This window comes from Heterocephalus glaber, unplaced genomic scaffold, assembly GCF_053883595.1.
Source record: "Heterocephalus glaber isolate CG9 unplaced genomic scaffold, H.glaber_assembly_v1.0 deba00001673, whole genome shotgun sequence".
NCBI classification, from domain to species: Eukaryota; Metazoa; Chordata; class Mammalia; order Rodentia; family Bathyergidae; genus Heterocephalus; species Heterocephalus glaber.
Genome location: NW_028258410.1, coordinates 18315632 through 18338846, shown reverse-complemented (window position 1 = coordinate 18338846; position 23215 = coordinate 18315632). Strand labels below are relative to the sequence as shown.

Genomic DNA, 23215 nt, shown 5'->3' with positions numbered 1-23215 from the left:
GCGGGCAGGACCCCAGGCTGGCATTCAGCAGCACCGGTGGGCTCCTTATCCTTCCCTGGGCTCTGCTAGCACGTCTGGGGTTCCAGCTTCAGAGGTGAAGCCCAGGAGAAGAGGAGCTGAGGGTTGTGGGGCCCATCTGGAAGTGCGGGCTGGAGCAGAGAACTGGACGTCCCTGGGGCTCGCCAGGTCCTGGCACTGTCCCGGCCACCTCCAGCCTGCCAGAGAGCATGAGGGCTCTGCAGAAGCCATAGCCAAGGAAGCCCAGGCATGGCCCAGAGGGGGAAAAGTACCAGTGCAGAGAAGGAGCGCATCAAAGGGAACTTTGCAGCGAGAGCTTGGAGCACTGGCCACAAAGCCGCCCCTCCCCTCCCTCCCCACACGCTTACTTGAGAAAGCAGCCCTCCCGGGAGAGCGCATGCGGGATGTCCTGGGTTCATAGTTTGGCCTTGTTTGCCTCTGCCCATGGTGTAAAACATGAACGTGTGTGTTGCACTGTGGGAACTGGTATGGAGCCTGCCTCCATGTTCAGCTGAGGAAGTGATGCTCCTTATTTTAGGAAATTCTTTTTCGGCGAAAGTGACTTCATTATTTTCTCTCTGCTTCTGTGGCACAGTAGTAAAATGTGAAGTTGCAGGTGTGAAGCGAGCCCTGTCCAGCACCACTGTGATCAGCGTTATGAATAAAGACACAAACCAGTAGGGTCCTGTGGACTGCACTCGCTCTGCAGGGGAACTCTGCCATGTGTACTGTGGAGGCAGCACGTGTTCGCCTCTGGGCTTCTGGGCCCTTCTTCACTTTGGGGCGGGGTGGGGTGTCATGGGGGGGGGGGTTCCTGGGCGTTTTAGGACGTTCAGTAGCGTCTCTGGCCACTGCCCACCAGGAGTACCCCAGCCCCAAAGCAGCGTTCAGATAGGCCTCCTCGGCTGGACTCCACACTTTGTCCACTGTCCCCTGCAGGCAGATTGCCCTGACTGGGAACTACTGCTCTAGATGATATGGAGGGTTGGAAATTCAAAGCCAAAATATTTATTCAGAAACCATCAGATGTAGGATTTGCCTTTTATTTACTAATTTGTTTGTTGCTAGAATTTCCAGTAAAGTCTCTTTGCTGTTAGCACACAGTTTGCTTTAGCAACTGCATATTCATCACAGTGCATATTCATCACCAGGCCCTGCACCTAGTTGTCTCCCACCCAAGGCTGCCCATAAATAGACCACAACCTCTCCCCTGGGGTCACAGTGTTGGCCATCAAAAGCTGTGGCTGGTGGCTTTATTGTAGTTTACTGTGAAGATGGGACGATAGTTCTCGTTTTCCTTGGTGACTACTCCAGTGCACTCAGGGCTATTCAAGCATGCAGATTGGCATGAAAAACAGTATATGGTTTGAGTTTTGAAGTTTCTTCGGCATCCACATTTTCAATTCTGCATCAACATTCTCACTCCCAGAGGGGCAGCTGGGGAGAATGCTGGGGAGCAGCGAGTGTCTTCTCGGTTACCCTCCCGACTCTAAGTGATCCCCACAGCCTGTGCTGAAAGCAGCTTGCTGGGACTTCCCTCTGGAGCACAATTGCTTCCTGGTTTCCTTCCTTCTCCAAATAGTATAGGATGTCCCCTCTTGCTTTGGGGAAACCTGCCTGTTACCTCGTAGGGCCTTGCATGTGCTTCCTGGAAACCAGTTGTGCGGGTGATTGTGTGTTAGCTTGGGGTCGTCCCGATGGCCAAAGTTCTTGTTGGTTCCTGTTTTTTTTTTTTTTTCTTGGTACCGAGGATCAAACTCGGGACCTTGCACTTGCGAGGCAGGCAGGCGGTGGAACCACTGAGCTAAATCCCCGGCCCTGGTTCACTTTGAAAACTGACTTTAGACATGTCAACATGGAGTGTGCTTGTGTGTAAGGGTTGGGGGTGTGGTTTACACAGGACAGGGAAAATCAGCCAGGCCAGTTTAGTTTGCCACTCCAGAACACGGCCCGCTGGAGCTCAGGTGCTTTCATGCACAGGACACTGCATTTTGGGTTAGCGTTAGGCAGTTTAGGCTTCACATGTGTCTCAGACTCTCCCCAGTGAGTTGTCTGTGTTAAGAATTCTTTGGGGAAGCAAATCATCTGTCTCAGGACCACGTAGATAACTTGCGTGGGTTCTTCTTCAGACTGCCTCGCTGTTTGCTTTGAAAGGCCCCAAAGACTCTTGCTAACACCTGCCTTCGTGGTGGACATGGGGACTCTGGTGACACCAGCAGGTTGGCACTGCCACATTCCTGGCTAGGGTGGCCCAGGGGAGCATCCTGAAGATCCATCGCTGTCTAGCACTCTACCACTGAGCTACACCTTCAGCCCCATGGACTGCTTTCCACTGAAAGTTAGTCTCCTGTTCAGGTTGGTATGTGTCAGTGTGATAGGGTGATGAAGCAGTGGTCTTCTGCTTACTTTTTATTATTTCATTTTGGGGCAGGATCTCCCTGAGTTGCACAGGTTGCCTTAAACGTAACCATCCTTCTGCCTCAGCTTCCCAAGTAGCTGGGATTACAGGCATATGCCACCATGCCTAGGAAGTTCGTCAGATTAAAGACTAATTGATGGGTCCTTGGTTGTATGCCAGAATTTCTCCATAATCTTAGTTTTTACCCACCTTACAAGCTTAAGCTTTATATTTGCTTCTGAAGGTGTTTGCCATGTGGGACAGACTTAGATAAAAGCTTGTCTGCCCTGCTTATGAGGTGAGAGCAGTGTCAGCCTCTTCCTCTGCAGCAATGGCCGTCCTGCATTTTGCTTCCTTCTCTCTGCTCTCTGTTGGGTACCCACTTCGGCACAGGTGGCCTTGAGCCCATCAAGTCAGACTCTTTGTTTTTGGAGTCTTGAAGCATTACAAGGTCTAACTGTTGAGGGCCAGGGATTTAGCTCAGTGGCACCACGCCTGCCTCGAAACTACAAGGTCCTGAGTTCGATCCCTGGTACTGGAAAGAAAAAAAAAAGATGACAGACAAAGTCTAACCATTGAAATGTGAGACGAAATGCACCCTTTCCAGTTCTCCTGAAGCCCTGCTCTTGGCTGCCCCACACACTCTGGCTCCACTGGGACCTTGGCATACAGTTAGCTCCTCTGTGTCCAGAGCGGCAGCACTGCTTCCACACAGACAGGTGGGGCCGGTCCAAGGGGCTCGTCTGAGCAGCTCATCATTGATAGGGGGAAATGACGTGGGTGGAACAGGCCAGGCCTTGCAAAAACACTGGCATCTGGGCCCTTGAGAAAGCCCTGCTGGCATCTATCCTGGGACTGTGAAGTATGCTACTACATTGGCATCTCACCCAGAGATTTTTTTCTTTAGTTTCTTTCACTTTTTGCTGTTTGCTTTAGTTTTGTTTGGGGGCAATTTCCAGCCTCAGTAGAGCAGGACCAGGAGGCATCTACAGCTCTGGCTTCAGCTTCCTCAAGAGCTGCCCAGCTCCTCCTTTGTCCCCAGACAGTGTGGCAGGTTCCTGGGCACAGGAACAGCATTGCTGTACTAGGGACCCCCATGGGGTGCATCTCCTGCTGCTCCCCTGAGCCTGGACCTTTACAGCCACTGCCCAGGTGACACTCTTCCTCCCCGCTGCCCTAACCTCTCTTTCTTGTAACCTGGGCCAGCCTGAAACATCTCCCCCTCGGAATCCTCATGGCACAGCCAGAGCATCTCCCCCTGCATACTCCCCACTGTCCACCTTGTCACTGCTGGGCCTGGCCACGAAGCAGCACCCTCCACCCACACCATCCTCTGCCCAGTGGGGTAGCCAGTGGGTCAGTGCGTGTGAATTACAAGTGTCACTTGCCAAAGAGCTGTCCACACACGCACGCTCGCTGACATCTCCAGGGTGAGACTCACAAGGCCTTAGGTTTCCCTGGCTGGGCTAATTGTCATCCTGCTGGGAGACTGGCCGCATAGCCCTGCCCACCTGCTGTGTTTGTCCAGCATAGTCATCGAAACTAGAAGTGTCTGTGTAGCAAAATATCTGGTTCATGCAAAGTATGCCACTGAATGTAAGTCAAAGTCCTTTCTTCCAATGAAACCAAGGCTTTGTGTGTTTGCTTATTTTCAAGAAAGCCTTAATGATCTGCATTTAAATCAAGATCATTAAGTAGTTTTTGAAGTTATCAAGGGAGAGCATCAAAGTATTTTTATGAATTAAACCAAGCCAGAATGAAAGGCTGATCCCAAGCCCCTCCAGGACGGCCTAAATTAGTTTGCATCTGATTCCACCCTTTAGCCTTTTGGAAGTGTTCCGCCAGCAGTGTCTTCAGACTTGTTTTCATTGCCGTAAGTTTCTTCCCAGGGGGAGGTGTCTGTGCACTGTGCTGGCAGATCGATCCGGTCTTGCCAATGTTTGAAATGGCCACATAAAGTCACTTGTTGAGAAGCAAAACATTTTGTGCAGCCCAGCCTCTCGCCTAGCTGGTGGGCTAGAGCCCAGTGGTGGCCCACTGCTGTGGAAGCCAGGAGGTGCCAGGTAGGAAGTGACAGCAGCCTGGTCAGCATCTTCACAGCCCTCCTATTCTCCCGAGAGACAGCCTGCTGTGCTGACCGTGTCCTCCACATTCAGAGAACCTCGGGCTTCACGTTGTCACAAAGCTCATGGTATGTGCTACAAGCCTCCTGTCTTAAGAAAACAATTGCTTACAATAACCCAGTGTTATTTCCTCCCTTAGCTAAAATGTGCACAGTACTGGCCAGAAAAAGAACAAAAAGAGATGATCTTTGATGACACAAATCTGAAGTTAACATTGATCTCAGAAGACATCAAGTCATATTATACAGTACGACAGCTAGAACTGGAAAACCTTACAGTAAGTGTGCCGTGCGCTTAGACCCTGGGTGGGGGTGCTGGCTGGGCGACCCCTTCCCCTGGGTGATGTTCCTCACCCACCCGGCATATGGGTGGTTTCGGTACTGTGGTGAACACAGCTCACCCCAAGGGACCAGGGTGCCTGGGAAGTGGAGGTCACGCACGTGTCCTCCTCCTCTACATGGATCTCTAACCTTCTTAGGGGAAAGGCAGTTTCTCACGTAAAAATGATCTGTCCTTGCCTGTGCGGCTGTGGAGGGAAGGACTGAAGTGGTGGCCTGCAAGTTACGTGCCAGCACAGCGTGCTACCTTTCCTCGGGCCCAGCGTCCCTCGGTCTGATGAGAGGAAGGCGCCTATCCCAGGCTCACCCCACTTCCTCGGCCAGAGGAGCTGTCCCGGTGAGGTCTTGGGTTTATCCGCTGTGGGAAGAATTTGTAACACCAGCTGATTGCTGTCACTCCAAGATGGCCTTGGAACACAGCAAGGCACTGTGCTAAGAAGCTGTGCCCCCAAGAGGCCCTGCCCGTGAGCATTCAGAAAAATTCAGCGGGAGCATGGCTCTGAGGAGTGGAAAGGGCTCAGACAGTCCCAGGGGATACTAATAGACCTGCTGTGCCGGGGACTTAGCTCAGTGGCACCACACCTGCCTCTCAACTAAAAAGTCCTGAGTTTGATTCCTGGTACCGGAATAAAAATCAACTAATAGACGTGCTGGCCAGCCACCAACTCCTGGACCCAAACTGGCCAGGCTTGGATCCTGGCCTTGCCATTCTGGATCGTCAGGCTTGGGGCAAGGGATATCACCACGTGTCTCCATCTCTTCTTATGTCACTAAGGCTTTGCAGGGGGTCCAGCAGGTCACATGTGGGCAGGAGTCACAGGCACCATGGGTGCAGTACCATGATGTGTGGGGAGTGGTCCGGCAAGTCGGCGGGGAAGGAGGAGCACGTGCACTGGAGCGGGTTCCCTGGGCTGTGCTGAAGTGCAGGCTCTGCTTCTGAGTGAGGTTCGCATCCTGCTTTAGAGCCCTCGGGGCTCCTGTTGCTCAGTTCATAGTTGGAGAAAGATCTAGATCTGGTTCATGCTGCCTGAGTACAGAAAAGGCCGAAGCTGCGTGGTCCCAAGGCTGCGAGGTTCCGAGGCGTGCTGAGGGCCCCCTGTCCCCAGTGCTTTCTGCCACCCTTGCTGCATGGCATTGGAGCCACAGCCTTGGTGTAGCCTGGCAGAGGGGCCGGCAGGTGGTGGATGGAGGGCGGCTCTCGGAGGAGTGAGTGTCAGGAATAGCGTGGCAGCGCCTGGCAGTGCGCCTGGGGATTATGTGCTTGTTCGCGCTGGCAAAGCTGACGTGAAGAGTGACTTCTGGAAAGCTCTGGAAGCATGCTTGCTGGGCGAATAGAATTCAGATGCAGCACAAGAAGTTGTTGCAGGACAGAGTGAACACAGCTGGGTCGTGCACTTGGAGTTTTGTGCTTCCTGTACAGAAGATTCTTAGCATCATCACATGTGTTTTTCTCTTTCAGACTCAAGAAACTCGAGAGATCTTACATTTCCACTATACCACATGGCCTGACTTTGGAGTCCCTGAGTCACCAGCCTCATTCCTGAACTTTCTTTTCAAAGTTCGCGAGTCAGGGTCTCTCAGTGCAGAGCATGGCCCCATCGTGGTGCACTGCAGTGCTGGCATCGGCAGGTCGGGGACCTTCTGTCTGGCTGACACCTGCCTCTTGCTGGTGAGGAAGCCTCTGAGGCTCCCAGAGAGAAAGAGACGCATTTGAACCCCACCCTGCCTGGCCACAGCTCTCCAGTTACTGTCCCCCCGCGTGCATTCCTCAGGCAACAACTAGCTTTGACCTTTGCTTTTTATTTTTCTTCAGTACTGGGGATTGAATCCAGGGCCTCTGCTCTGAGCTACATCCTTGGCCCTTTCTTTTCAGTTTTTACTTTGAGACAGTCTCACAAAGTTACTAGTTTCCCAGGCTGGGCTCAAACTCGTGATCCTCCTGCCTCAGCTCCCAAAGTCCTGGGATCACCTGCATGTGCCACCACACCAAGCTTTGATTTCTGCTTTTTAACAGCTTCTCCACGGTAATGTGGCTTTGCCTCCAATTGCTCTTTTTAGAGGTTGCTTCCAATTTTAAAGTAGAATCCAGGTAGCCAGAGGCTGTCTGTCTTGTTCTAAATTGTTTCAACCCTGTGCCCAAAGGGTCCCAATTTTGCCACTTTTCTGGAATTTCTCTGCCTGGCCCTCTGTGATTTTCCTAGTTAGAAACCAGAGCGCTCCTACCGCAGGAAGTGTGAAGTTGTGATGCACCAGAGAGTTCGAGCTGGCTGAGTCTTGTCTCCTGTCTGACTTTCAGATGGACAAGAGGAAAGACCCTTCGTCTGTGGACATCAAGAAAGTGCTGCTGGAAATGAGGAAATTCCGGATGGGGCTGATCCAGACGGCTGACCAGCTGCGCTTCTCCTACCTGGCTGTGATCGAAGGTGCCAAATTCATCATGGGAGACTCCTCGGTGCAGGTCAGCTTTGCGTCTGCCAGATCCAAGTGCAGGGACTTTCAGTTTTGTCTTTTTATTGTTGTTGGTTTTGTGGGCTGGGGGTCAAATCCAGACCTCTGCATGCTAGGCTGAGCTGCACACCCCCACCCGAGCTTTGTGTTTGAAGGGGACTGTCAGTTGTAAGAGTTCCCTCCCTGTCAGGTCAGAGGAAACAGCTGCCCTTTGTATTTAAAATAGCCCCAAAGTTTTCTAGGTGTTCACCAAGTCCCAGTTTCTGCCTTTGAAGTGCTCACCTAGAAGGCACTGACTGGACACAGACGTGATTTTCCAAAGATTTCACCGTCCAAGTGTGTGGCTGAGACCGAGAAGCCCAGAGCCCCTTGCCAAGGCAGTAGCACGGCTCACTTATGGAGAGTGGGTTTCCTGGAGTCAGCCGGAAGTGAACACTCATGGGCTCCTCTTCTGCTCTTTAAGGATCAGTGGAAGGAGCTTTCCCACGAGGACCTGGAGCCCCCACCCGAGCACGTGCCCCCTCCTCCCCGGCCACCCAAACGAGTCCTGGAGCCACACAATGGCAAATGCAAGGAGTTCTTCTCAAACCACCAGTGGGTAAAGGATGAGACTGAGGAGGATAAAGATGGCCCCATCAAGGAAGAAACCAGAACTCCCTTAAGTGTCCCCTACAGCATGGACAGGTAATGTGAGAGGTCCGGCTTGTAGGGGTGAGGGGAAGTGACCCCTTGTTCCAGAAATACATGCTGGTCGCAAGAGCCTGGGGCTGCAGCCTCCCCCTCTGCAAGCCCTGAGTCCACGTCCTTGGGAAATGCGGCCACCTTGGAGAGCTGCCCCTCTCCAGGTGGAGGATGCCCTCTTCTGTCCAGTCCCCCGTGGCTCCAGGAGGCCACCGGCTTCCATAGGGCTCTAGCTCCACCTTGTGGCACTGATTGGAATTGGCTCAGCATAACTGAGTAGGGTCCCGCCCTAGGCTTCTAGCGGGCTCTGAAATGTGATGTCCAGCTGGCCACAGTTTCTGTCCAGCTGACCACAGTTTCAGTCCCCACGAGGGACCTTGCGGAACGTAACCTTCCGTGCGTTGTGATAAAATTCATTGCATTCTGCCTCCTTAAACTGACACAAACCTCACCGAGCACCTGGTGATGCACACAGTGCTGAGATAAACCTGGAACGTCCCGGGTCTGCCGTCGGCCACCTTGTTGGGAACTCAGCAGATGTGGGGCGTTTTGTGGTGGGTGCTGAGGTGGTCAGAGAAGGCTGCCTCTAGGAAGAGGCGCTGCACGGAAGCTTGAAGGGTGACTGGCAGGGTGCCCTGGGTGCCTGCTTTCTGGAGGGAAGTTTCAGGGGGTGCGCTTTGGCTCCGAGTGGCAGAGCCTGCAGCGGTTCTCAGACAAGCGTACAGACATGGGGAGGTGGCTGGGTTCACTGCAGCATCCTCGGCAGTGGTGAGAAGGCAGACAGTTGGGGGCGTCCGGGACGAGGGACATGCTGCTGCTGTTAGAGGGGTCTTGCGTGCATCAACAGGCCGGATGTGGGAGCAGCAGAGAGAACGTGAGGTGCGCGCACCGCACGCGCCAGGGGCCTGCCCCTAGCAGAGCCGCACGGACCAATTACCCAGGCACACGGGCTGCCTGGAGGCCAGGGGCTGGGGGTAACAAGTGGGCCTCGGGCTGATGCCAGTTCTGGCCCTGCCCTCCAGCTGGCTGGCACGGGTCAGCGTCACCATCACGTTCCTGCGTAGAACCGCTCCATAATAACAATGTCCTTGGCGTCTGTTTCCCTGAGGCGACTAACCCATCCCTTGCCTCCTTCTCAGCAGGAGTCAAGACACTGAGATCAGAAGTCGGACAGCGGGTGCAGGTCTGCGAAACACCCAAGCCGCCTTCCCCGCCCAGGGCCAGGCGCCCCCCAAGGAGGCGGAGGAGCAGGAGCACACACTCCCGCCCTGGAAGCCCTTCCTGGTCCACGTGTGCATGGCCACCGTGCTCACGGCCGGAGCGTACCTCTGCTACAGGGTGTGTTTCCACTGACCGAGGCGAGGCGAGGCGCAGCGAGCCCGGGAAGCACTGGCCGCAGCCCGGTGTTCGGATACACCGGATACACCGGATACACCGCTGCAGAGCGTCTGAGCCAGTGTCAGAAGGCACGGATCAAAGGTGTTTCAAGTCTGCAACTGTGGAAGGGCTAAAGAGAGAAGTAAGGGTTGCTGCACTGGGGTTTTAAGGAGCCCTGTGGTCCCAAGAATATAAGAGTCTAATCTCAGGGCCTTAACCTATTCAGGAGTAAGTAGAGAAAATGCCAAATATGTCTCTCTCTCTCTCTCTCTCTCTCTCTCTCTCGCTCTCTCTCGCTCTCTCTCTCTCTCCCCCTCTCCCTCTCTCCCTCTCTCCCTCCCTCCTTCCCACTCTCTTCTTCCCCACCTCCTCTTTCTCTCTCTGTCCCTTTCTCTTTTTTTGTTGTTCATTTGTTGTTGAAAAAATAGAATTACAACACATTGTTGTTTTTAACCTTTATAAAAAGCAGCTTTTTGTTATTTCTGGAAAAAAGACTAGGCACTTACAAAACTTTCTTGTACCCTTACTAGGTGGTGTAATGAGATACACAATTTATATTTGATTTCCCAGGGAAAGAACCCCAAACTTTTACGAATGTAAACTTCCTTGGAGAAGAGGGTTAGGACACTGCGGGCCCCTCCGCCGCGCACCCTGAGCCTAGACAGTGCCTGTGAGCTTTCCTTTTCCAAGAAGAGAACACCACAGGGCATCTCTAGAAAACAGAGTGCAGCTTCCGCGTTGCTCAGGGTGTCCCTGCTCATTTCCCCACCGATCCCTCCTTGTGACAGCCTTCTCACTCATGCACCGGCCCTCACCACCATTCCTGCAGGCCCCTGCTCGGAGTCAGGTTCACCCCAGGCTGGCTGCTGGCATTTCACCCCATGGTTTCCACTTCATTTAGAGAATAAGTGCCATTTTGGTAAAAATCCACACTTTAGAAGCTTGCTGCTGTTACAGGATGGGGAGGGCCGGGGTAGCCTTAGCAACCATGGAAAATGTCTCACAGGGCTTTTTTCATCCATTGAAATATTTACCTCTTTCCAGGTGGCCATCTTCCAGTGTGTCGGATGGTTTAGGAGGAGGCAAACATTTTTTCCTTAGGGGTGATTTTTGGGGAAGAGGTCATTGGAAAAAAACCCCAATTCCCCTCAGCTAGTGGCTCCCTTGGAGGTGGGTGTGGCCGGGGTCATGCATGAGTCACATGCCTCTGCCGCATGGGTCTGGGCTCATCCGAAATGTTTGGTTCCATTCCAGTTCCTGTTCAACAGCAACACTTAACCTGACCCTCCCCCACCTCACCCAGTGTCCGGCCCTGCTCCCAGGCATGCCGTGGTAGGTAAGGGCCGCTGGGCAGCCAGCGTAGAGAGCCGGGCCTGGAAGTGTACGCTCTGCACTCAGACCCCCTCTCTGGGCGGTGTGTCTCCCCCTTCTCCTTTTGCTTCCCCTCCTCCTTCCATGAGACCCAAATCCACAACCACTTTTGGAAAGAGCAAAGAAGACCGCCCTGGTGGCACAGCGGGTGGCGGCCCTCTCATCTCCGGCTCTGCCCAGCTGAGCACTCCCTGTCGGTGTGTCCTGGAGGGCTGCACACCACCTTTCCCCCAGAGGTCTCCATGCTGCGTATGTGGACTAAGCCTCTCCGCTCTTTATTTATTTTTAATTTTTTCCCCAAGGGCATCCATACTGCACTAGCATTTCCTTAAGCCAATAATGTATTAAAATTTTTTGATGTCAGCCTGCATCACGGGCTTTATCAAAAAGTACAGTCATAAATCCTCAGGTAGTACTGGGAATGCAAGACTGCCGTGAGCCTGCTGCGTGAGCCCAGTGCTGGGAAGGAGGATGATTGTAAGCAGTCATTGTGTAGCAATGTTGTGGGTACTGTGAGAAGATAGAACAATGCTATAATATATAATGAACACTTGGGTATTTAATAAGATACACGATGTGGGATGACTTTGTCCCGGGTCTTCTCCTCCCCCATTATCCACTAGGACCTTGTTCTCAATCACCACTTTCCCTGTGTGTTAGAATGCATGTACAGCCTTCTGTGTCCCCGTGAAATACCACGTGCTTGAAACGAGAGACTTAGGGTCCTGCTTACTAATGGGCCCGTGTCCGAGTCCGGTCCCCTCTGCATGATCTGACCATCACATGACTGTGGTTCCTAAGGCTGTTGCTGAAGTAACCGCCATTCCGCAGGACAGCGATGATGATTTCCAGTAGCACATCATGGCTTAATTCCTGCCATGACACTCTGGTCACTTCCTGGTGAGGCCCGGCCCGTCCTGTCTAGCCGGGTTCGCTGTAACAGACATTCCAAGGGTATGGCCAGCCATATTCACACCTCACGCTCTGGACATTCAGGCAGACAAGGTCCCCGCCCCGCCCCTGGGATGGGCCTCTTCCACTCCAAGCCTGTGCTGCCCTGGAGCAGACTGTGGTGTGGAGGCACCGCAGCCACGGGAACCCCCTCCCCGGGACAGCCTGGGTGATGGTCCCTAGAGTCAGCCTGCGGCCTCTCGTGTCCGTCCTAGCTCACCTTGCCCCTAGTGTCTGCCTGCCCTTGAGCCCCATGGGGACTGACGGTGCTCACAACTCTTCCTCAAGAGGAACTTAAGACCTCCACATTCGGTGGCTTTTTTAACAAGAAACAAAAAGGCAGCTGTAGCTCCCAAGCTGCTCTCTTGCCAGCGTTTTCACACTTTGCCTTTCACGTGGGAGAAGCCAGTACAGAGCGATTCCGTGGCAGGAATATTTGAGGTGCAGCCATGGTGAGGTGTGGATACGGCTTGCTGCCGGGCTGTGAGCAGTTTTGAGTTGGGCTTGTTTTCTTAGGGTCCTGTATCTGTGTGTAGTCGTTTGGGTGTGGATATAACTTTCCAGTGGCTGTCCTGGTTTCAGCTCCTGTCCTTGGGGGCAGGTGGCTCTCCATCTTGTCATGCATATGTTAGAGAGGTAGCGAGCTGCTCTGCTATATGCCTTAAGCCAATATTTACTCATCCGGCCATTGTTTTTTACAGTGGCCGCAGAATAAACCATTTTTACAAAAATAAAAACAAAAAAAGTGAGGTGTTCGGTATAAATACCTTTTCAGGTGTGTGTATATGTGGATGCATGACCGGTGGGTGGGGGGCGTTCTCAGGGTCTTCTGTGACCTCACAGAACTGTTATACTGTACAGTTTTCCAACTTGCCATATCAATGATGGGTTTGCATTTTAGTTGCAACAATAAAAACTTTTTTTCTAAAGAACATGGCTTGGGGATGCTTCCCATTTCTTTGCTTAATGGACCTGAACCAGGGCGGGCCACTGTTTCCCCCATCCAGGCTGATCTGCAGTAGATGGTGTTGGTCAAGCAGTCATTCCCCTGGGGTTCTGAGCACTCGGGCTGGAGAGTGTTCACACCCCACTTCAGGCCTCTGGCCACTGCCTTCAGACTCCCACCCTTTGATTGTATAGGGCGCTTGGATACTACTTAACAGGACCTAGCAAGTGGTTGGAAGACCCAGTCTAACCTCACAACCGTCCTTTACCTGATTGCCTGTCAAACACAGTGGTCCCACATCTCAGTATGGCAGTGAAGTCACACCTGATACAGGATTTAGAAATTAAAATGAGATATAAAAAATTAATACAGTCTTTTGTGCACAAAACTGAACGATGAATCTCCCCAAAGGGATGTTCTGACTTCCTGTTCTGAAGTTTCAGACTTGCACAACGTTGCAAAAATAGCAAAGAACTTCTTCCCATCCTCCCACGTTCTGGGCTGTGACCTCCTAGCAGGGCCCCCAGAGCAGGGAAGCAAATACTGCTGTGGCCAGGTGACCTCAGAACGCCACAGGAGCCTGGGCAGTCGGCAGCAGTGTCAGTCCCCTGTCCCCTATAAGGGCTCAGAGATGAAAAATGGCAGTAAGCTTTCAAGAACAGGCAGGGTGCCTGTGTGAAACAAAATAGATCTAAATGTATGACTTGGGGCAGAAATCAAGGGGAGCCAAAGGCCGAGCTCCAGGATGGGTGTCCGTCAGGAGAGGGCACCCTGGGAGCCAAAGAGGCCTGAGGCCACCCTCCCCCCCACATCCATGTGCCCTCATGTCTCGCAGTCGTGCCGGGAGAGGGCACAGGGTGCAGGGCTCACTCCCCCGCAGGCCACCTTGGAAAACAGCCACAATCTACTTTTTTCAGGTGAAATGAAATACCCACTAAAGTAGCTTTTTATTTGAAATTTCAGAAATTGGAACGTATGAACAAGGCAAATAAATACAAAGTTAAACCAAAGGCACAAAGTATATACAGGAAGTTTAAATGAAAATGTTTGTTACAAAGCTCTCCAATGCCATTGTTGACAGCAGCGCTCAAATCCCTAGTCAGCTCCAATTACTAACACAGGCATCTAAGGACACAGGACTCTTTTTTTTTAAATACACTTAAATAGGAAACAAATTTTCTTTCTTTAAAGTAACATGCTCTTTGGTGGAATCTTTCTTCAAACCAGCTCTGGCTTCTGGAGCAATTTATTTAATTGGCCATAGGTTGATGTGTTTTGAAAGTTAGATTCCATTTTGATTCATAATGGCCAGAACGGACAGCTCAGGCCTTGACATTCTTGTCGTCTTCGCTTCTTGCTGTTGAATGTGGTGACAAGAAGGCCCAGGGCCAGCCGGCCGTTGTCAAGCTCCCCTGGCATTTGGCTGTAGCTCAGGCTGAGTTTGGGTTGTAGAAATCCTGGCTTTGAGCCTCCCACTTTCTCTAGCTCACCAGGGTGACAGAGCTGCTGTTGAAATGACTCGAGCCACCACAGTCTTTCATTAGCACAGCCGGCCAGCTGGCCCACCAGCTGCCTCCTCAGCGCCAGGATTCATGGAAGTAGGACTGGAGTGACCGGCTCACTGGGAAGCCCGAGTCCACACACACGTCAGTCCCAGGCCTTGTCTGGCCTCAGGCCTTTCTTAAATGGCCGGCTGGTGCCAGTGCTGCATCCTGAGGAGGCTCAGGTTCCTGGAGGTGAAGATGGAATACTGAGCGGAGGGCTGCAGCCTCAGAAGTGCTGAGTGGCCCCGCCTCTGCTTCCCTGCAGTGCCACTTGTGCCCAGGGCTGTGTGGGTGCTCCAAGCCTCAGGCTCTGGCCTGCTCACAATTGGGGAGTGCCCAGCAGCCCACCCAAAGCTCGCTGTTGTGCTGGTGCTAGGCAGCACCAAGGAAATTCTACACACCTAGTCTGGGCTCCTCTGCTAGGACTTTTTAGAATATCGTGATTTCAACATCTGCCTCTTGGCAAAAGTCTTTTCTTTGTTCTTTGCAAAGTTTGTCCATCTTCTCAAAAGCTAAACGTCCTTTTTCTCCTGAAATAGAAAAGTGATCAATCTGTCAGGGAATTATCTCCCGCCTCAGTGTCGTACTGTGCCAGCCCTGGGTGACCTTAGTACTTAGACACAGGAGGAGTTTGGGTGTCTCCCACCTGGCGACTTGTGGAGTGAGCCGCCCCTACGCCAGTGAGAGTCTGTCTGTGACAGTGTGCCCGGTTCTAGCCCTGCCTTGCCTCTGGAGTGTTCACTGAGTGCCGTGACTGAAGTGGAGAGTAAGCACTGCCACACTGCTGTGTGGGAAATTTGCCCCGGGCGGGGTTCGGCTAAATGTGGCGGCGACAGTGCTGCCCAGGTGCTGTTCCAGGTCTGAGGGCTACATGTGGCCTCTAGGAAGAACCCCAGGGACCCCACGCACTAGACAAAACTGCGATGCTCTACTTTACCAAACGACAGAGTGGCTTCCCGGGCTGCTGCTCGCACGGCCTCCAGGTCAGACTGGCACAGGCTGGCAATCTGGTCAATGCTTTCAATGCCCTGTGTGAGGGTAGGAAAATAAAGCTCCATTGGGGGACATTTTGGGTAACAAGCAGAAGGTTGGGAGTCTGGCAGTGGTACAACACTTGCCTGGGTTTCATCCCCAGCACCACGAAAAAGGGAAAGAAGGAAGGAAGGAAAAAGAAATAGGAGGTCGAATCCACTTCTGTCAGTCCTGCGAGACTGGCACAAGTGTGATCTCAGGGCCTGCAGAAGCCCCTCTGGCACTGCGTCTGCAGCCCTGACACCTCTGAGTGAGCAAGGCCATCTTTACAGACACTTCTGAAAGACTCAGGTTGAAAATGAGACCTGGTTCCTGGTGGCTGTCCTGACCCTGGCTCCTGGGCAGCCGCACGGAGAACCAGGGCCTACAGGAGGTGCCTGTCCCGTAGTCCCAGCACCTCCCGGCCCACAGTGCCCTCTGCTGGGCCCCTGCCTCCAGCTGGGCATCTGACCCTAGCCAGGGGCTCCTCCTGGGCTGTCCGCTTCCTTCATCTCGGAAAGAATGGCGGGCGAGAGGGAGTTTTTTATGTGCTGAACTGCCTCTCACTAGCCTGTGGGCAGTGGTGTCTTAAAATGACAATTCTAATGCAGGTGAGGTAGAGGTAAAGGGGGCATCTGTAGGAGTGCTGCGGGGAGCCCCAAGGAGTCTCAAAGCCCCTCACGTTTTCTGGGCTTGGACAGACACCTAAGGAGTCCAGCCTGGGGAGGGAATCCAGAACCCTGATTAGTTTTCTGAAAATTTTATGCACAAAAATGCACATAGTGATTTTTGGAATGGATAAAAGCCTATATTTTCTATGAGTGTATAAGTATGTTAAATTAAGGTTTACACTTGATAGACTTTTCATGAAGAATTCTAAAGTGCTCCTGGTCTAACACGAAAAGTTCTTATTTTGTTCATTTTTTAAACTGTGTCTGTATATATACACATGTGTGCTCGTGCAATACTGTGTGATTGAAACCTCACACTGAGCTACATCCCTAGCTCCCCCACCTTTTGAGAAAAGGTCTTGCTGAGTCCCTATATTACCCAGGCTAGACTTCAACTTAGCATCCTCCTGCCTTAGCTTCCCAGAGTACTGGGATCACAAGCCTGTACCACTACACCTGCCTTTAAACTATGTTTCATATGATCAACAATTTTAAATGCTTGCATACTCCCACAAAAGAGAAATATGCCAAAATGCCAACGTTGTTTCTGGTAAGTGCTGGAATGATGGGTAACTCACATTTCTGTATTTTTTTCTTTCCCAGTGAGTCTGGTACTCGGAGATGTTGAGAATTTTAAAGCATATAACCCAAGAGCTCAGAAGTGAGGCCCTGGGGCCACCTGCTTGGCCTCCCTGAGTCTAGCAGATGTTGGACCGGTGTTAGGGGGCCTCTGCTGTCAGGGTCTGTTGGGGGCTGACCACTGCACCCCTTGTTGGCCATTGTTCTCCCGCCTTTAGTCCCAGTGAGTCATTCTAAGGTACACAGTTAGTTTAGCGTTAACCACAAGCAGGCGCCCATCAGCCACCGAGAGGACACTGTGACGCACCTGGAGCTGCTGCAGTGCCATGCATGCGGCCTGCTGGAGTCTGGCATCGCCATTGGTCAGGGCGTCGGTGTAGAAGAGCAGGGCCTGGGAGGGAAGGGCCAGAGTGAAGGCGAGGGGCCAGGAAAGCAGAGCTGGTGGCCGGGGCTGAGCACCTGCCAGTGCCAGCAGAAAGGAAGTTCTTCCCACCTCCAGACAAGACCAAGGACTGACCTGGCAGTCTCCGGGTGGGGGTGCATGCCCAAGATGTGTGCCACAGGGCTTAACTTAGCCCCAGACCTGATCCTGGGGCTGGCGGAAATAAAATGGAGAAAGCTCTTTTTGTCTGATAATGTCTCAGGCTTTCCCAAATTGCTGTCCTATAAAATGCTAAATCAGGGCCTGAGATTTAGCTCAGTGGTTTCAACACCTGCTGCGTAGGCACAAGGACTCAAATTTGATCCCCAGTACCAAAAAAAAAAAAAGCTTAAATCAAAGAAGTTGCACATCCAGTGCTGAACAAGAGGAGAACTGAGCATGCAGGGAGACTTCCGCATGGGCTCAAAATGGGCGAGGCCGTTGCCCTGGCCTGAAGGCCAGGATGTCTCTGCCCCTCGTCTCCCTTCCCTGGTCCCAGCTCTGACAGTACCTGCATCACAGCCGCAGCCAAGCCACAGTTAACAGGCTGTTGCTTGTTTTGCTGCTTGTCGGGAGCATCGATTAAGGGGGAGGTGTGCGGTCCACGGGGGAGCCCAGTGTCCACGACCTAGGTGTGGCCACCTTGTCAACTGCAGGAGTGAGGTCAGCGGGCCCAGGTACAGGCCTGGTGGTGAGGAACCTGCTGCCTTTCTGGCCACAGGTGGCTCTTTTTGAAAAAATTGTGGGGCTGAGGTGTAGCTTGGTGGAGCATGTGTTTAGCATGCACGAGGCCCAGGGTTCCATCCCCAGCACCCAAAAATAACAAGCTGGTTGGGAAAAGGGAGGCCGGAGCAAGGCACCAGAATCCCAAGGTGGGACGCTGGACAGAGCCCTTGGGACAGCGGTGGAAATGTCACACGTCTGCCCGGTGTATCTGTTGCTAAGGGAACACAGCCACCTCCCAACTCAAGGCACCTGGAGCCACCACGGTGAGGCCTTTGTTACTGTATGAGGAGGTGCACCAAGAAAACCAAAGTAAACCAGCGGAGCCTATAAAGCCAGCTGCTAACTTTCAGGAACCATAGAAGACAGAGAAATATGTTACGCTCCATTAGACAATCAGCAGAGTCAAGATGGTAGCGGGCAATGCAGTATCTTCACTAAGTAGACTGCAAGGGGAAGAAAGCTGGAACCTTCAGGTTAAATGAAATTTAAGACATCACCCAATCACTGTGTGCCTATGCAATCCTGTTTAACAAAAACAAAATCCCTATGATATTTGAAAGTTGGAAATGTGACCATTAGGACCGTGTGACCATAAGGAGTGAATGCTTAATTCTTTTCAGTTGTGCAATGGTATTGTAGCTAAGGATTTTTAAATGCATTCTCATCTTTTGACTCACACACAACTTTTACAAGTCAAATAGGATATCTAAGAGTGCTTCAAAATGCCATGGGGTGGGATGGATTGATGGATGAAGGTTGGACTTGGATGGCTGGGGCATGTGATTCATTGTCGCGTTGTAATTTTGCGTGTGTTCAAAAGAAGAAGTAGTTGAATATGACCACAAGGTAAATGTGCTACAAGGTGAGTCAGCAGTGTTACTGGCAATTTCCTCTCCAGTCTGCAGCTGAGATCAAGATACAGAGTATGGCCCTACGGTCACCCTCTCCTATTATCCTCAGGGGCTATGCCTGAAAATATGAAGTCACACAGGCCCAGAACCGGAAACAGCAGGGGGGTCCGATCTCTTGGTTTTCAAATGGGTTGGACAAAGTGCTATTACCAGCCAGCACCAAGAGGATGACCATCAAAGCTAAAAAAGACATCCACCGTGCCAGTAACATCTCAGCAACCAACCTGACACGTTGCTCTAGAAACAGGAGGGTGTGTGCTGTCATTGTGGTCATGTGTGCTGCTCAGGTGGCCTGGCAGCCCCCGCCTGGAGGTCTTGTGTGGCCTCCTCAGAGCCTCCCTACCCCCAAATCTCGCCGAGCGCTTGCAGCTACGATCACCCACTTTGCACTTGTCCACGAAGAACACCTACTCCCCACACCTGCCCGGGTGGCAGGGGCTGCCCCTCCCCTGCACACTGTACCTTTTCTCGGAAGCTTCTGTTCCTCACCGCACTGGCCAGGCGCGAGCTGGCCACCCTGCACACCCTTGGGGGCCCGTCCAGCTGCAGCAGCGCCCAGGTGCGCAGGGTCTGCGGCAGGGGCTGGAGCTGGCCGAGCCGCTTGCCCTGCAGCATCCTGACTGCCTTGGCCTGCCTGGTGCAGTGCAGATCCTCAATGAGCGTGACTGGAAGACAGGGAGGAAGTGGGACAGGGGAGAAGTGGGACACGCAGGAAGTGGCCCAGGGCTCCAGCTCAGGGTCGGGCAGTATGGCTGCAACGGTCTGCAGAGAAGCAGCTCCAGGAACGGGCAGGGGGATCGCCAGAGCCCTGTCCCAACAGGTTTCAAAGGGGACCTCCCGGAATTGGGGAGGCTTTCTAGCAAGGGACCAGATACATACTGAAAATGTATAAAGCTGCCGCCCAAACTTCTAGGGACTCTGGCCAGCCAAGCATCACCCTCCTACCCCACTCTGACTGTGCGTTTTGTTTTGTTTTGTCTGTGTTTTTAATCGGACAGGGTCTAAGTTACCCAGGCTGGCCTTGAACTCACAATCCACAATCCTCCTGCCTCAGCCTCCTGAGTAGCTGGGAATACAGGTGTGCTTTTTTGGGGGGGGGGGTAGTTGTCCTAGCTTTTTTTCCCCTTGTGCTTTTTAAAGCCACCTATCCTTGGAGTTTATTCCCCTGTATCAGCTGACTGGAATCTTACTCAATCTGGGTTCTCAAAAACAACAGCTAGAGGGGAAACCAAAGAGGCTCTGAATGTAACCTCAGAAACTGCTTGGCTTGCAGGAGGGGGACAGAGTGGGGCCTGCAGATGCTTCTTTGCGGGAACCTCTGCTGTGAGGAAGGACACAGTGCCCACCTCGGGCCTACCTTCCTTGGTGAGCTGCGCGAAGTGCTTCTCCAGGTCTGAGACGCTCTGCCTCTGCAGGTAGCGGTGGAACTGGAACCAGGTGACAGTCTGTTCTTCGGGGAGCCCAGCTGCAGGGAGCAGCCCCCCACAGCTGACCACCTGCTCCAGTAGCCTGCGGCACACTGACCAGAGGGAGGGATTGTGGAGGAGAAACTGAGGCCTGCTGTCCTGATGCCCAGGCTCAGCCCAGCCCTTCTTGTGGGACAGACGGGACAGGAGGGGGAGCTACCTATTTCCAGCTGTCCTGGGTATTTCCCGCGGACTCTGTGCAGGAACATTTTCTTAAGCTGGCTCAGGAGCCTGGTGGCAGGGCAGGACAGGACGCCCCCGGGGTCCGTGCACCCCCGCCACAGCTTCAGGCAGCCCTTCCTGCAAGAGGCCTGCGGAAGGACTGAAAGCCTAGGCTCAGAGACCAGCGAGGTGGGGGAGGGGGCCTGTGAGGTCAGGAGGTCAGGTGTGACCTACGTGGCTTCCTTCCGACATGTCCGCATGGCGCAGAGCAAGGAGCTTAGGCTCCAAGCGCCTGACCAGGTCACAGCCTGCAGGCCCCACGATGCCTCAGGGGCAGCTGTCACTAGCCCTTCATGGACAAGGAATGAAGCCTTCGGAGAGGGATTGCGTGGAGGCCAGAGGCCGAACTGGAGTCACAGGCACTGTTGTTTGAGGGCCAGCTGTGTACCCAAACATGGCCTGGCAGTTACCACGCTGAACCCTAGGCAGTGGCCGCCCAGCGTGCAGAGAGGGCGCTGAGGTTCAGAGAGGCGAATGCCCAGAGTCCCACAGCTGGTGGGGGCGTGGGGTGGACCGCTAATCCCGCCACGGTCACCTCCCCCACAGTGCGTGTCTCTGATCCACCCCGACTGACCAGGGCTGCCCGCAACTCCCCACATGGAGGAGGAGGGCGAACTCCCGGGACTCTGGCCCCCATTGCCCTGTGCCATTCACAAGCGGGGGCTGGCAGTTCCTTACTCTCCTCCACGGACGTCGCCTGGCTGGCCTTCTCAAAATCCAGGTCAGAAAGCATCTCCAGAACCTGCTTTTGTTGCGTGGCCTCCTCCACAAGGCAGTCCTCGACCATCCTGGGCAGATTAGGCGAGACCAGTTTCTGGAAGCAGCCGAGAGGTTCCAGGTTAGCCCGGACATGGCCTCTGAAGTCCACCATCGTGCTATGACCCTAGCATTGTGCCTGCCCCTTCCATCCCAGTGGTGGCTCCTTAGTTGCTCCCCAAGATCCCCAAGAGCTAAGAAGGGGCAATGAGGTGTTAGGGACCACTTCTGCACCCAAAGGGACCAGCTTTCCTGAAAGCACAGCCAACCCCTGTTGCAAAGCACGGCAGACTGAGGGAGGGACCCAGTCATGGTGGCATTTGAACCTCTGGATACTGCTGGGCCTGAAGCCCACTTCTGAGGCTTTCAATACATTTTCCTGCTGGCTGAGCCAGTTCGGATTGGGTTCTGGCATCTACAAATGACAGTCACAGCCTTGACCCTCAGTTCCAGGCTTGAATAGGAGCCATGTGGTGACTCAAACCCTGGCCTGTACCTTCACAGGGGCCAAATCATCGGCTCTCAGGGTACAGCCCCTTGTTCCTGCCACAGTCCCACTGCCTTGTGGGGTGCAGCCTAAGAGGACTCCAGCCCTAGCCCAGCCTGGCCACCTGCAGCAGGGCCTTGCAGACTTGGAGGTGGACCGTGAGTAGCACATCCAGCTCTGGGGCACCGGCTGTGAGCTCCCTGGGTGACACCTTCAGTGATGGCGGTGGGGGTGTCGTCCTATCCTTTCTGAGTTGGATAAAGAGATGGTTCTGGTTAGCACTTCAGCTCCCTGCGAGGGTAGAGGGAACCTTCCCTCCCTGCAGAGCTCGGGATCAGGGAGGCCAACCCGGGTCCCGGGGAGATGGAGTGAAACAGGAGAAAACCCAAGAGCAAAAGAAGGGAGTGAGAGGGGGCAGCAACGCGGGTGGGTGCAGAGGAGTGGAACCCGATCTGGGCTCGGAAGCCTGAGGTTCAAACTACTTCCAGCTCCTCGACTCTGGACAGGTCTGCTCCCCACGCCTCAGTCTGCTCATCTGTACAGTGGGGCCAGCAGCCCAAGCTCAGGCAGGAGGGGTCAGTGAGGTGTGGGCAGGGGCTGAACCCGAGGCCCGGGCAGCGTCAGCCACTCAGGAAGGGCAACAGCCTGGCGCCCTGGAGGGTCAGCTCGAGGAGAGGTGACGGCGGATGCCGACTGTGCCCATGCTGTGAGACGTGGGGCGGGAGAGGCCCTCAGGCCTGGTGTGCCGGGCAGTGAGCGAGGCCGGGGTCCTGAAGGAGCCTAGCCCTGGTTCCTGGGGAGCTTGGGTCACTGAGGCGCACGGGTGAAGTCAGGGTCAGTGTCTACTGTGTACTCTGTTATTTTTAGAGACTCCCTGGAGCAAGAAGCTCAGGGCCAGGGCAGGCCATTGTCATTCCCTCGGTAGCCACGGAGGACCCGCCTGTGCCAGGACAGGACTGTCCCCTGGCTGGGGGAGAGGAGGGGAGGCGCCATGAGTAACAGGGCCGGGGCACGGGGATGGGCCAGGAGGCCGAGCGGAGGGGGCACCAAGGGAGCCTGGAGAGGGCATGGGGTGCGCTCACCGGGGGCCCTCGGAGCCCCCAAACAGGGACAGCTGGTCCGCAGCAAGGTCGGCGCTGAGGAGGGCGAAGCTCTCCAGGATGCACTCCACCAGGCTCTCGGCGGAGGTGCGCTCTTGCCGAGCTCTGCGTGGCTGTGGACAAGCAGCCACCCTGAGGGCAGCCCAGCCCTGCCCAGCCAGGACACAGGCCAGGGGCTGCCTGCAGGCCTCCCAGTGTCCTGGCCACAGCCCTGCCTAGCCCACAGCACCACACCAGCCGATGGCCCCTGTCCAGGCAGCATGTGCCCCTCCCCAGGTCCTGCCCGAGGGGCCTCTCTCCAGGGAGACCGACCTAAACAGCCTCATCTGGGTCCCAACACTCATGGGACAGGGCAAATGACAAGACTGAGTGAGCGGTCCAGGTGGGGACCATGGAGAGCAGCTGCCTCCCTTACAGAACCTGCTGCTTCACCCAGTTGGCACCCGCCACGTGGGCACGTGGGAACAGGAGACCAGGTTGTCAACGGTGCAGTGTTCTGGGTCCAGACACCTGAGGTTTTGTGGGAAACCACCAAGTGTTTACATATATCAATAATGAATTTCAAACTATTTTGAGTTATAGTGAAGACCAAGCCACACCCACCCACGCAGGAGGCTGGGAAGCAGCAGCTGAGCCTGTGAGGTTCAGTATTCTCCAGGAAACCGTGGAA

The 23215-nt window shown here is 53.9% G+C and overlaps 2 protein-coding genes across 9 annotated transcripts in view; one reads left to right on the top strand and one right to left on the bottom strand.

Moving 5' to 3' along the window:
• Ptpn1 (protein tyrosine phosphatase non-receptor type 1) overlaps positions 1-12637 on the top strand; it is a 64605-nt gene extending 51968 nt beyond the window's left edge. Inside the window, exons 5-9 of one of the 2 annotated variants that reach the window (XM_013077154.3) lie at positions 4679-4816; positions 6337-6546; positions 7174-7335; positions 7789-8009; positions 9146-12637. In XM_013077154.3, coding sequence (XP_012932608.1) covers positions 4679-4816; positions 6337-6546; positions 7174-7335; positions 7789-8009; positions 9146-9359 — 945 coding nt within the window. In that variant the 3' untranslated portion in view covers positions 9360-12637. The remainder of the gene's footprint in view (positions 1-4678; positions 4817-6336; positions 6547-7173; positions 7336-7788; positions 8010-9145) is intronic. The other variant, XM_013077155.3, reaches the window with a different exon arrangement.
• Positions 12638-13547: 910 nt separating this feature from the next.
• Ripor3 (RIPOR family member 3) overlaps positions 13548-23215 on the bottom strand; it is a 73498-nt gene continuing 63830 nt past the window's right edge. For 5 of the 7 annotated variants that reach the window (XM_021238959.2, XM_021238957.2, XM_087197712.1 and 2 more), the window contains 9 exons: positions 22528-22658; positions 21570-21693; positions 20881-21016; positions 20141-20302; positions 19872-20033; positions 18977-19179; positions 16764-16847; positions 15133-15223; positions 13548-14725 (listed from right to left, as the gene is read on the bottom strand). In XM_021238959.2, coding sequence (XP_021094618.2) covers positions 14625-14725; positions 15133-15223; positions 16764-16847; positions 18977-19179; positions 19872-20033; positions 20141-20302; positions 20881-21016; positions 21570-21693; positions 22528-22658 — 1194 coding nt within the window. In that variant the 3' untranslated portion in view covers positions 13548-14624. The remainder of the gene's footprint in view (positions 14726-15132; positions 15224-16763; positions 16848-18976; positions 19180-19871; positions 20034-20140; positions 20303-20880; positions 21017-21569; positions 21694-22527; positions 22659-23215) is intronic. The other 2 variants (XM_021238958.2, XM_021238960.2) reach the window with 2 other exon arrangements.